This window comes from Protopterus annectens, chromosome 6.part0 (assembly GCF_019279795.1).
Source record: "Protopterus annectens isolate FY-2018-M chromosome 6.part0, PAN1.0, whole genome shotgun sequence".
Lineage (NCBI taxonomy): Eukaryota > Metazoa > Chordata > Ceratodontiformes > Protopteridae > Protopterus > Protopterus annectens.
In genome coordinates, this window is record NC_056737.1 from 1,574,170,575 (window position 1) to 1,574,184,512 (window position 13,938).

The 13,938-nt window shown below is 37.8% G+C and overlaps 1 protein-coding gene across 1 annotated transcript in view; it reads left to right on the forward strand.

The window, feature by feature from the left end:
• The window catches only part of LOC122804857 (solute carrier family 15 member 2-like), a 1,359,362-nt gene that overhangs the window by 1,123,437 nt on the left and 221,987 nt on the right, over positions 1 to 13,938 (forward strand). The window contains exon 18 of the mRNA XM_044075020.1: positions 8,013 to 8,126. Within this exon, the coding sequence (XP_043930955.1) occupies positions 8,013 to 8,126 (114 nt within the window). The remainder of the gene's footprint in view (positions 1 to 8,012; positions 8,127 to 13,938) is intronic.

Below are 13,938 nucleotides of genomic sequence, written 5' to 3' on the forward strand. Positions count from 1 at the left end.
ACACCTATGGCCATCTTAGAGTATCCAATCCACCTACTGCATATCTTTCAAATATGGGAATAAACCAGAGCACCCAGTGGAAACCCAGGGAAGAAATTCAGACTCTGCACATAAGGCACCCAACCAAGAATTGAAACAGTGAACCTCTTGCTGTGAGGTAATAACACTATCTGCTGCATCACCATAGAGACAGTATCAATACCAGTGATAAACTGTGTAACTAATACTTAGTTACCTCCATTATGTCACTATTATGGTATATTAATTTACTTCCTGTGTTGACTCTGTGTTGTATTGTTTCTTTGATTCTCTCATGTTCTAGTGTCTGTATAAATCTACTACAAGGTTCATAGGTTCATACTAGGCTATCTGCCCTAGGGCATTTATAAGCCTAGCCAGAGTATGTTTGGCTTTCGCCACAGAGTTTTAAATTAATTTTGCTATGCCCTTTTTTGAGGTTGGTATACTGTGCCTCTGTCTAACAGTGACACAGAAGTGATACCCAGGGTAAACCTACAATCTCCCATCCACTCATCAAGCTTCCTCTTGAAGAGAGTCAATGAGGGACTCTGCCTAACCTGGACTAGGATTTTATTCCAGAGTGAAGGGAGCCTCTGGGTTATGAATCTGTCACTCCAGCATGTCCTATTTATTTCAGAGCTGAGGTTCAAGTCTCTCAAGCGCGTAGCTCGATGGGATTTGGATTTTTTGAGGTGCAGCATGTCCCTTAATTCCGGGTTGGACATGGCTTTATACATCAGGCACAGATCACCTCTGAGCAGGCGGTATGCGACTGAGTCTGACTGCGACTGAGAGCATGTGGGTTCTGTCCTTGAGCCAGTTTGCAACCCATCTAAAGACATAGGGGTTTATAGTTAAACTGGTGAGCTTATCTATAATGCCCGAGTGGGGTATTGTATTGAAGGCTTTTGCGAGGTCCAGGTAGGCTGTGTGGACCACCTTCCCTTCGTCAATGGCCTTGGTGACAGTTTCAAAGAAGTCAACCAGGTTTAAGAGGCAGGATCTGCCCTTAACAAAGCTGAACTGGGTAGGATCCAGTGTCTGTAGGTCCCCAATATCTTTATTTATGAGGTCCATGATGATCCTTTCCATAGCTTTGCAGACCAAGCTAGTCAGGCTTATGGGGCGATAGTTTCCAGGTTCCGTTGAGGCACCACCTTTGTGGAGAGGGACCACTTTTGCTGTACGCCACTCTTTGGGTACATATCCTGTAGTAAGGCTGAGACTGAACAGTAGTTTTATGTTTGGGTTTAGCTCTTCTTGGAGTACATGTAGGACGCAGCCCGGGACACCATCTGGTCCCACTGATGCTGTGTTTTTTGCTTTGGAGAGGGCGGCTCTTACCTGAGCATCTGAGATGTCAGGGGCAGCACTCTGCTGGCATAGATATTTGCCCTTTTGGTGGGGGAGTTTGCGCTGAACCTGTCAGCTAGGATGTTGGCAATGTCTGTGGGTTCGGTGTATTTTTTGTCATTTTGGACTAATTCTGAGCATTTCTGGGAATTCCCACCCAGGTTCCTAACATAACTAAAGAAAGCCTTGTCATTATCCTTAGTGTCCTGTGCAATTTTTCTCTCGAAGCTGGCCTTAGACGATTTTATGAGTGCCCGTAGTTTTTTGCTAATACTGATCAGAGATGCCTTCCCTTTTTGGGATTTTGCTCTATCATGTAGTAGCTTCCTCCTTCTATTGTATAGTTTGTTTATGGCTGGGGTCCACCAGACAGGACGTCTGCCTTTGGAGGATTGGGTCTTGGTTTTATTGGGGATTGCATGATCCATGCATTCCTGAAGGTGTTCATAGAATGCATTTATAAAGGATTCTGCGGTCTGGGCCGTATTTTCCACAGGCCCGGGGGCTTTGAAGGATTCCACCTCGGTTTTGAGGAGTGGGAAAATTGCTTTAGAGAAGTTTTTCACTGTGGTTTTCTGGGCAGGGGGTGGGGTCGGGATGTGAATATCCAGTTGAATTAGTTTATGGTCTGATCTTACCAGTGAGGGATACACTTCTGGTCTGGAGCATAGAGTCCCCATGTTGGTGATGATCAGGTCCAGTATGTTTTCTCCTCTTGTGGGAGTGGTAACAAGTTGTTCCATAGCATCTGAGTTTATAAATTCTAGGAACCTTTGGGCTAGGGTGTTGGAGCTAGAGTAATGCTCCCAGTCTATGTTTGGGTAGTTGAAGTCGCCCAATATAATGGTGTTTGGAGAGACCTTCATATTTTCCAGTGTTCTCAGGAAGGCTGAGTGGGGTTCCTGGGTTTGGGAGGGTGGTCTGTAGCAGGCTATAAGCTGGAAGGCAGTTTTACCCACTGTTAGTTGCACATGGATAGTCTCTGATGCTTCGTGCTGTGCCACCAACCTGGAGGTGTGGGTATCTTTGATGAATATTAATACTCCCCCTCCTTTTGTAGTTCAGTCCAAGTTTTGGGGCTGAAAAGCATGGTATGAGGTATAACCTGGTAGTGCTGGGGTGCTCTCGGGAGCCTTGAACCAGGTTTCTGTTACTGCACAGATATTGATGTTCTCCATGCTAAGGAGAGTTTCGAGTGCGTGCATCTTGAGGTTTAGACTTCTGGCATTGAGTAGCATTACTCTTAGTTTCTTATCCTTTGTGATACCTATGGAGGTGGGTTTGTTTTTTGAGCCTTGCCTAAAAAAGGCACTATGGGGTTAGCAAGAGCCTTTGCCAATATCCGAAAGCCCAGGGGTAACAGGTGCAAGCCGTCCTTAGCGAAGCATCGTGGCTTGTCGAGCATATCATCCCAGGCTGACAGGCATTGGATCCCCTTTGAATAACACCAATACTTAAGCCAATTGTTGAAATTGATCATCTTGTCTTCATATTGTGACATCATTCTTGGTGAGGGTAAGATGCTACTCAAGGTCAGGGCCATACCGGCCTGGGATACATGCTCAGAGAGCTCCTCTATGTCTCTTTTCATGTAGTCCAGGGAGGTACATCTCAGGTCATTCACACCAGCATGGACAATGACTGAGTCATATTTGTACTTGCCTTGGAGTGACATGAGTGCTTGTGTTATGTGGCAGATCCTAGCGCCCAACAGGCTGCTCACCGTGACCTTCTCCTTGTTCAGCCTGGTGAGTGGGACATCAGTGTGCCTGACGATAGAGTCACCTATTACAAGTGTATCGGGTGTATTGTTTAGCCTTAAGGGTTGTGACTGTTCAGCACACTGGCTTTGTGAGATATGTGTTGCACGTGTTTTGTTTTAGGGTAGCGGTTGCTTGGGTGTCTGCTTTGGAGATCTCTGCTGCTTAGGCAGATCTTTATTTAGAGCCTCCGAGTATGTTTTTGTGTGATTATGTGTTTGGTTTGCTGTCGTGGTAGGTCTATGTGAGACTGCAATTGTAGTGAGTGTGGTTTCCTTCTCCTCCTGACTGGTTATGCCAGTACTGAGTTGAGAGAGCTTAGCCTCCAGTTTGGCTATATGGTTGCATCTCTCACATACTATTACTACTATTATTATTGTTATATTTCTGTAACAGTGTATATTGAGCTTTTCTCCCTGGTCATCTGCTGAAAAAGGATCATTGTACTGAGTCGGGCTTCCCCAGTAAAATGAAATTAAAATAAATAATTAGCTTATGCCTGTCCCTTGGAATACCTCATTAGCGTTGAATACAGCCACACTGGTTGCCCACAGAGCTGGTGCATGTCTTCATGCTAAAGCACTGTGTGGTAGGGCTATGTCCAAATCAGAAATGGTTACTGTCACTTATCTGAGTTGTCTCTGCTAAGCAAAAGTTATTTTTTATGCTTTTATCAGAGATCACGCACTGAAAGCCTTTTTGGTTACCTGTAGTATTTAGTTTTTCCTGTCCTTCCATACTTTAAATCTTGCTGCTTAGCTGCAACTAGTTGTCTTGGGTCATTTGAGATGAGCATTTATTTTGTTTGTTGTTTAAAGATCCCTTTCATTTTCATATTTTGCAATCTAGTTAATATATAGCTACTCTCATTTGATATTTTTCTAATTTTTTATACAGTTTGCCTTTATCAGAGTTTGCCCTGAGGAATTTTGTTACAAAACTCAAAATCATGCTTTGTCAAACACACTAGTATAAAGCACCTCCTCTGGAAGTAGTACACACTGATAATGTACTTCCCTGTTGGGGAGCACCTGTCGCTCTAGACCATTTTACCCATCTTAGAGGTTCTCTCACCTCAAAGACAAGAAACTACTTTGTTTCCTGAGAGAAAAGAGACTGAAGCAGATGAAATATAACTCTATGAATTAATTACTGTTTTTGGTATTTTAACTTTTTAAAATAAAACCGTGATCGCTGCTGTACATAAGACACTTCTAATTCTTGAATTTGAAGCACGATCATCCAGGTACCACTGTGTAACATATACTAATTTTAAAGGGTTCTGTAAACCATTTTTAATTAAAATTGCAGTGTGATTGGACAATGGTTGTGATAAAAGGGGAAATTTGTAAGGAAATTTTATCTGATGAAGTTCCATTTGTAAATTAAAGGAATGAAAGCTCTCATTACTACCGATGTCTGAATTGTCTTACTTACATCAGCAATTGTGGTTTTATTTTGGTAGTGCATCTTATGGTTTTATTTTTACTGTTTCATCTGTGGTTTTGGTCTCTGCTAGATAGTGTGGACTAAAAGATGCTGTGTGGATACTGATAACATGTTAATGTGCTAACGTAGTCATTTTGGACATGGGGAAGGAAGAAACCAGTGATACTCAAGTGCCCCTAAACGAGGACAGTGTGAGTTTAACCCAATTTATTTTGCTGTTAACTCAAATGAATGCCAAAATGGAGTGTGTGTTTTCAACTGACATTAATGGAGTGAATGGAGTTACAATAGAACCTTTTCCTGTTATGGCTCATTCACAAAATTCTATAAATGTAAAGCAAATTTCTACCTATTCAGAGGTGGTAAATAGAAGAGCGAAGGTGATTAGACAACATTGAACCAGTAAGAATACCGGATTGGATCGAACAGGTAGCTGTCCCACCAGTAACAGTGATTTTTTTAAACTGGTTGAACACAGATTTTTTATTAATGAATTAAAGTGCAGGGGTAAACCCCGGGAATATGAACAGTGTACAACCTAATGTGAAGGCTAAAATATATACATTTGAAAAGTTATTAAAAAAGTATAGGGAACTGCAACTAGATAATGTCTTCTTTGAAGGCTGCTTAAGAGTGCAACATGAACTGAAAGGTCTACGGAGCTACAAATTTCCTAACAATATACAAAGCATTTCTGTACTACACAATGAACTTCTTGAGCTGTTTAACCACACTGGTTTAGATTTTATGACACTTTTGATTTGAGACAACCAGCACACAATGATGAATCTAAAAGAAGAAATTCTTTTATTACAACGAGCTATTATGAAGGATGTGTTTTTCATATTTTATGAAGAAAACTACATGGGGAAATTTAATAGAGTGGAACAACATGTTAACATTAAGAAGAATAGGAAAAAGAAAAAGTTATTAAGAAACCAGGAAGATTAACAAAACCATGCCTATACACTTCCTAAGAAGGTTCCTGCTAGTAGAGTATCCTTTGCAGAGACAGATGATGACACTGCTTCCATGGCATCGGACGACCCAGTACATCACAACGGTTTGAGGAGCATGAAGTATAAAATTTTCAAGCAGGACTCCACTCCCCTCCTGATGAGGTTGTGAGAAAAGATAGTGCCATAAGTACAATATCAAGAACCGATTGTGGAGAGACAGCAGGTAAACTCTCAGTACCACTTGAAATGAACAATGGAGGGGGAATGGGAGAAGAAGTTCTGTTACCACTGGTAAGAGACGACTCTGGCAAGAACATTATTTCTGAGTTCAGTGGACTTAAAGTTTACAATTACAGTGATATTTGTTTAACAGATCCACATGGAAAACTATTTTCAGAAGGGCTTAATTTTATACCATACCATACCATAAAAAACAATTTAGTAGAGAACATTTTAGATTTGAAAATGTTTGCAAGAAATGTTAATTTACAATTGTTATTGAGGAACTAGTAGTAATGAAACAAATTCAGATAGGAATGTTCAACTTTTACATAGATCCAGAACCTACAACCCACCCATTATTACCCCCAGTGGCACTATTTGAAAAACACTATGAGCTTGACTTAAGCATATTCCACAGAGAAGCCACTAAAATTAATGAGTTTAACTTAACCAGGGATGAACAAAGACTGTTGTCAGAGCTATCCAATAATAAAGAGATAACGATCATGAAGTGAACATTGCCAGTCACAGGTTAGACTTATTTTTGGAGGAACTCTTCCTGAAATATTACTTTAGTCCAGAAGAAATTAATTATTTAAAAGTTAAAAAAACTTTAGTTTGATAGCAAGTGGATAGGAGCGAAGATAGACAGCAAACAAATGTAGTTCAAATCCAACACAAAGCCCTTCAGAGTTTCAAATATTCCAAGTAATCCAAATAGAACCACCAAGTCCTGTGGTATATATTACCTATATATTATGGGACTTGATTTTGTTTTTTGAATTGACCTGAAGAAGCTGTACTCAGCGAAAGCGCTTGTCTGTTGAATAAAGAATATATACCACAGGACTTGGTGGTTCTATTTGGATTACTTGGAATATTTGAAACTCTGAAGGGCTTTGTGTTGGATTTGAACTACATTTGTTTGCTGTCTAGCTTCGCTCCTATCCACTTGCTATCAAACTTTGTTTATTTTATTCCTGGATAAGGAGCGTTTGTCTGCAAGTGTTTCTCCACGTGTTAAAAAAACTTTAATTCCCTTTTTATTTGGGATACTAAAGCTCCACATATCCATAGTGGACCCTCAACGAGTCCCATTGTTGCAGCAAGAGGTTCTAAAACTGAGCCTCTGGTCAAATTCATTGATCAACATCTGAAGGAATTTTTTGCTAATAAGCCACGTGTACTTAAGGATTCTTGGCACTTGCTTAAAAGTATAGCAAAATGTGAACTTATAGATAATATTACCTTCCTCAGTATCAATGTGAAAGATCTGTTTCTATTGATTCCTCATGAGGAAAGTATGGATTATTTCACAGAGGCTTTAATAGTGGGTTCAAACATTACACAAGATTATGCATATGTGATAGCAACTTTAATGGAATTGGTTTTAAAAAATAACATTGTCTTCTTTGACAAGGAATATTTTAATCAGACCAGAGGGGGTGGCCATGGGGGTCTCCTCAGCCCTGAAGTTTTACAGAGTGCTATGGTTATGGGAGACAAAGTTTATTTTTGAATTAGAATACAGAGAATTGATTTATTAATAGTGTAGGTTTCTTGACGACATTTTAATTCTATAGAACAATGACATAAACAAAATTACATCATATGAATTCTATTACCAGCTTTTTGTCCTTTACTAATAATATACAGAGTGGAGGTTGCAACTATTTGGACATACACCCCTACAAAAATAATGAGAACAACCAGTCTGAGTCATCCATTTTTAGGAAACTGACTCATTCAAATAGTTTCCTTCACTTTGATAGTAATCACCCTTACTATCAGAAAAAGAACTTAGTACTGGGCCAGATGATTAGACTATCAAAACTGATAACAGAGAATGAGTGCTTACGTAAGGAATTTATCATTTTAAAGGACATATTTAAATAAAGAAACTCTCCATTAGAACTTATTGAAGAACAGGAAGCTCTAGTTTTAAGAGAAAGAGTTACCCAATACCATCCATTGTTAAGGTACCCTGAGTCACAGTTAAGACCAGGAAAAAAATTAATTTAACAACGTCAGTTGTGTCTTGACTTTTGACCACAATTCATACACTTATTTTATCTTTTAGCTGGTTCCATAGTTTGCTTTATGATTTTCATGTTTTATACTGTTATGTGAGTATTGGCTGTACCAGAACCATTATACTGTAATGAATTGTTTCAGCAAAGAAGTGTGTAAAACTGTTTCATTGCAGAATCTGAAGTCATTTATTACCTTTAATTTGCTTTATCCACAGATTTGTAAACACACTGGAGAAAAATGTCAGTGATATCACTATAGCAGAACAAAACTTTGGGAACATAACTGGGACCTATGGAGTTTCAGAATACAAAACAGTGACCAGAGCAAAGTAAGATTTGTATGTATGAGCTTTACTGCTATGTATCTTAACGGAAGGGTTTCTCCTGAGACTATATAGCCAGCTTAAATCTGTGAATTAAAATGTAATTTCTTAAATAGATTATTGTTAAATTTAAATGTTAAGAATGTATTAATCAGTGTTATTACATAGCATGGATACCTGCCATTCAGTTCATTGCTGATATTATTGACAGATACTAATGCAGATCATTTGCTATCAATTGTTTTTCATATTTTATTTGTTTATGTTGGTTTACCAGTACATAGCAGTGACCATTTCTGACCAATTTCAGACTAATCCTGGATTGCAGAATCTTACAATTTAACAACAAATAACAAAGAAGCAGGAGATGATTGCACATATGTAGAGCATCGATGAAGACAATTTTATACTACAAAATATGCAGAACATGCAAATCTACTCTAAAGTAACTTAGTAATGAAAAATATATTTTTCCGACTCATTGGTTAATATGTATTAATGTAAAAAAAAAAATAACATCCTATAGGAATATATCAGTGGCACATTCTCTGACCATTTTCATACTTCTATTATCAGATTTAATGCAGCTACAACTAATCCCTATATTTCATTACAGCTATCATCTCTCTAATGCCTATATTTCATTACAGCTATCATCTCTCTAATCCCTATATTTCATTACAGCTATCATCTCTCTAATCCCTATATTTCATTACAGCTATCATCTCTCTAATCCCTATATTTGATTACAGCTGTCATCTCTCTAATCCCTATATTTCATTACAGCTATCATCTCTCTAATCCCTATATTTCATTACAGCTATCATCTCTCTAATCCCTATATTTCATTACAGCTATCATTACAATTATCATCTATTTCATATACTAGTAGTACATTCATTGACTTTTCACATATAATTTAATACAGTACTAGAATTACTGTCTGTGTTACATTGTAATATGCACACTGTCATAATAATATATTTCTTAGCACAATGCAGTTTAAGGAGTCATAGATGTGCAAAATGCCTGATTTTATACAGAATACTGAATGTCCAATGTAGGCAACACTAAGCGCTACTAGTACAAAATTAACAGCCAGTATTTTAACTTTTATTTTGGTTCTTAATCTGGAATTATCTCTCATCCCAATGACATATCAGATATATCAGCCCAAGTCTTCTGATATTTAAGCATTTTATTTTGGATTCATGCATAATGCTTTCAGATACATTACTGAGTTGAGCATCTTTTGAGCGATACAGGCTTACAGTCTGTCCTTCTTATGTAATACAATATTTAGCACAGATGCCAAATAAGTCATATGTGCCATGCTATCATCAGCTATTCCAAAGATACCAGTGTACTGCATGAGAGATGATTTTATCAACTTCTCAGTTTCCAGTCTCTTTTCTGAATGATTCTGTGATATGCGTTTTCATTTTTAACTCACATGTTTTAGATCTGTAGTGCTTATCCCACAATAAGAGCAAGTATCATCTGTTATACCACAGGGCACATGTTAGTTGTTGTCAGTATGCATCACACATGATTTTACATTGTGTGTAATAAAGTTTTGTGGTCATAATAAGATGAATTTGCCATAGTGAAACCCATTCCCAAAATATCTGCTGATATGGATAGTGACCCCTCTTACACTCCATTGCTATTCACTCTTCTGCCATGTGTCTGTTACCTTTCTTTTCACCTCTACCTCAAAAAATCAGATGTACATGGTCTGGCAAACATAGCTTCCCAACCACTACCTTTTAGAGTTTTCCACCAAACTTTTACTAACCAGAAATCTGTTTTAGTCAACTTGCCCTCCAGCTTTCATCCCTATAAAATATATATGGTCTATTTTCATTCCATTCATCACTTTTTCACATACCATTTACAAGTATCTTCCTACATCTACCTTTACCATCCAATGGAGTCTCATGCACTCTATACTGTCTAGCACCCATCAAAATTCCTTCTGTCAACATGTTTGCATCTTCCATTCTTACAATTTCCCTTATCTTTTTGAAACATGTGTTGCATACCACCGAAACAACCACACTGGATTATTTATACAGATGCCAAAACCACCATTTTCTCATTAAACTCACATTTCACTGACACACACGCACACACACACACACACACACACACACACACACACACACAAATACCTTATCTGTTTCACTACTTCATAAAGATTTGCCATAAGCATCCTCATTTGTAGCATGCTTCTAATAAGAACAACTCCTTTCTCCATCCTTTGGCAGAGTCAGCCCATTACCTGTTAACCTTTCTCCCTAATTTCCATGTCAGTTTCTACCTGGCTTTCTGTTGCAGGATATGTGTGCACATCAGTTTTACTTTAGCTGAATCTATGTTACCTTCTTTTAGTCAGGATGCTGATTTCCCTAACATTCCACAACATGAATGTTATAACCCACTTCTGCTCCCCTTCACCTCTGCATGCCCCAGCTGGTGAGTTAGAAACTTCATACAACTGTCCCCTATAGCTATTTAGTTATTTTCCAGGTTTGCCTTTCCTGGAAGGTATCCAGCCCAGTACTAATGATCATATCCTTTCATCTCTCCTGATGGAAGGCCAAGAGCCAAGCATGGTATGGGCACCATTCAGATAGCCACCTGAAGATTTTTTGATTCTGTCCAAACCCCACCCTTGTAACAGATAACATGCATGCCCATGCAGAAAGGACCTGCTCTGCCATACCCCTAATCAAATGCATGTTCCTAACACATATGATACTTTTTGTGACACTTGCCTTCCAATGGATGTTAGCAGTGACAGAGACTAGACTGCCTCTCTTCCCATTGATAATAGGAAAGATAAAAGTGGTTACAGGGTACTGCCATCAACAGCTGGTTCCTCCAAAGCCCATGTCTGTAATACATCTCTGCAAATGAAGCTTTAGCCCTCTGTGCCAAGGCAAGGGTAAACTGTTTATTTATTGTTATATTGCACTTTGGTATCAGGTTTGACACTACTGGGCACTGTACATTTACAGAAAGGATCCAGGGAGAAAAATTCCATAAACACTAAACAAGCACTCATTTTGCATTTATGGTGTTATTTAAACAACATAGCAAAAATAGCCTTATATCCTAATGAAGTAACACTATTCTAATACAGACTGTAAATGAATATGTCATTCTGAGTAACAGTCAATGCAATTTTTGTGATGCCACTCATACTTCTGTAAACCTGTGTTTTATTACAGCCTTCTGTATGGAGTCTGTATGTCCTTTCTGCAGTCATGTGGGTTTTCTCCAGGTGCTCTGGTTTCCTCCTACACCCCCAGATATGCTGCAGATGGATTGGACACTCTAAATTTTCCCTAGGTGTGAGTGTGTGCATGTGTGTGCCTTCTGTGGAAGGTAGGGTGCAGGGTTGGCAACTTGACACCATAAAACTCCACTGCCAATCATTCTGCGGACTGTTGTTCTGCTGTGGTGATCCCTTATGGGAAAAGCCAAAAGAAGAAGAAGAAGATACTGTATATATTGGGGAATAATTGTAGCTGTCATCATAATCATTTTCTTCTTCATCATTCAACCAAATTGGAAACTTGCTACAACAAAATAGCCTGCTTCGCAGCCAGCCTTCCCCACCAAAAGCACCATTGTATTGCTGTACATAAATTAAATTGGCTCGTGCTACCTAACCGTCTCCATCTCTGCAAACTTAAATTCACACACAATATCATTTTCCATCCTGACAATTGCCAATCCCTCAAGGAACTTGTTGTTCCCTACTCATGTCCACAAAGTCTAAGATCTGCAGACAGAAACTTTCCCACAAAAAACAAAGCTAACAACACTTATGGTACAGCCCTATTCTCAAATCAAATAGCCAAATTATTGAACTCTGTACCCCACACCCTCCAAAACATACCTGAATCTACTAATTTCAGACAACTACTATTTGAACATCTGTCCAAAAACTGGCATTGCTCCTGTGCCAGACCTGACCAAGAAGATATGTATAACTCTCTCAACACGCTGTCCACTCCTTACTTCATTTTCTCCCTCTCCTCAGTTGTATTACTACTCAAAAAAAATTTAGATGTATATATATGTATATATATATATATATATATATATATATATATATATATATATATATATATATATAAAGGAAATCTTTTTTATTCATAACTATTGTTTAATATGTACACAGTACTAATTTTATTTTTCTCACAGTGATCTTTTCTGAAATGGGAAAAAATAGCAGCCAACCAACCAACCGTTATATATTCATATTTATGTTATTATACTTATTTATATTTATTAATATTACATCTATATTATATTTACTATATTATTTACTATATATAACATTCTAATGATAAATGTCACAATTTGTGTTTTTAGAATATGTATTTACAAACTTTAGCACAAATTAAGTCACAAGGACCTGTTTCTTCTGTATATAGTAATTTAGATTGAAGTTGTGGAAATACACCTTTAAGAATGTTTTAATTTGTTATTTATATAAAATGGAGTCATTACTGTTTTCACTGGTTCTGATGAAATCTGAGGTTATCAGATGAAAGCGCTTAACCAGGAATCTCTTTTTATGTGTGGATTTTATCTATGGAGCAATAAACCTGTGTTTTATCCTCTACAAGTCTTTATTAGTGACTGTGTACTTGCTGGTGTCCTGCTCGAGCTGAGGATTGGTTGGCTGCTATTTTTTCCCAGTTTGGTTTTACCTTCGGGTTGTTTGATCTTTTCTGAAATGCTTGTGTTTTTCCTTTTTGAACCTGTATCTACTAGAAAACTGTATTGTATACTTCTTTGTATAGACTAACTAGATGATGTGTATTCTGCATCTTAATATATGTATACTAGTGTACTGTCTAATTATTGTGTTTTGTTTATATTTCTGTGGAGCTTTTTTCTCCGGGCCTCTGCTGAAAATGGGCTTCTGGCCAAGTCAGACTTTCCTGGTAAACAAATGTAAATAAATAAATAAATCAACATCACCGCAATTAATTTTTTTTGCTCTACTTATCAGTGAATTTATGAGACAGTTTATACTTGTTTAGGTTAAACAAAATGTTGAGGTAATAACTATGCATGCATGTATTTCACTACTGTGCATTTATATCATTTGTCCTCATTGTTTATGTTTGTTGTTGTCACTTGCCGGGGTTGTGACTGAAAATGGTCCAGTATTTAGGACCAGTTCTTTTTTCAGTTAACAAAGGAGATAAGTAAATAAAATACACCATTTCAGACATATGTTAATAATAATTACAGGTGGGGTTCTAATAAGGCATGTGGCCTCACCCTATATTTTCCTCATTGTAAAGTGAATGAAGTTTAAATTGCCCTAATTTGGTACTGCAGTGCTGAACTCCATGATTGTTTTTTTCCGCGTCACTAATGAGGCACTGCATGTGTTCATTTCTCATTTCTCCATGGCTGCACATCCATGGAGTTAAGGCAGGAGGTGAAGGAACCTTGTCACTGCAGAAACACGTTTGTTATATGTTTTATTGAGCTGAAGCTTCTACCAGTGAATATTGTCCTATTGAAGCTTCTGGAATTTAGACATGATGAAAAGTATAGAGAACAAGGCTGTCAGGCTTATTTATTTTATTAAATGAAGTAATTTTTTCTAGATTATGTCTTAAAATCTTAAGAGTCGTAGAGCCCAGGACATATAGAACTAGCCAGACTACTCTTTGCAGCATCTGTATCTACATAGCATGCATATACATATGAATTGTTTTCTCAAAAGAACATTTTATGATTGCAAGGGTAGCAGCTGAGAGAGAGGTGTACATTCTAAGTG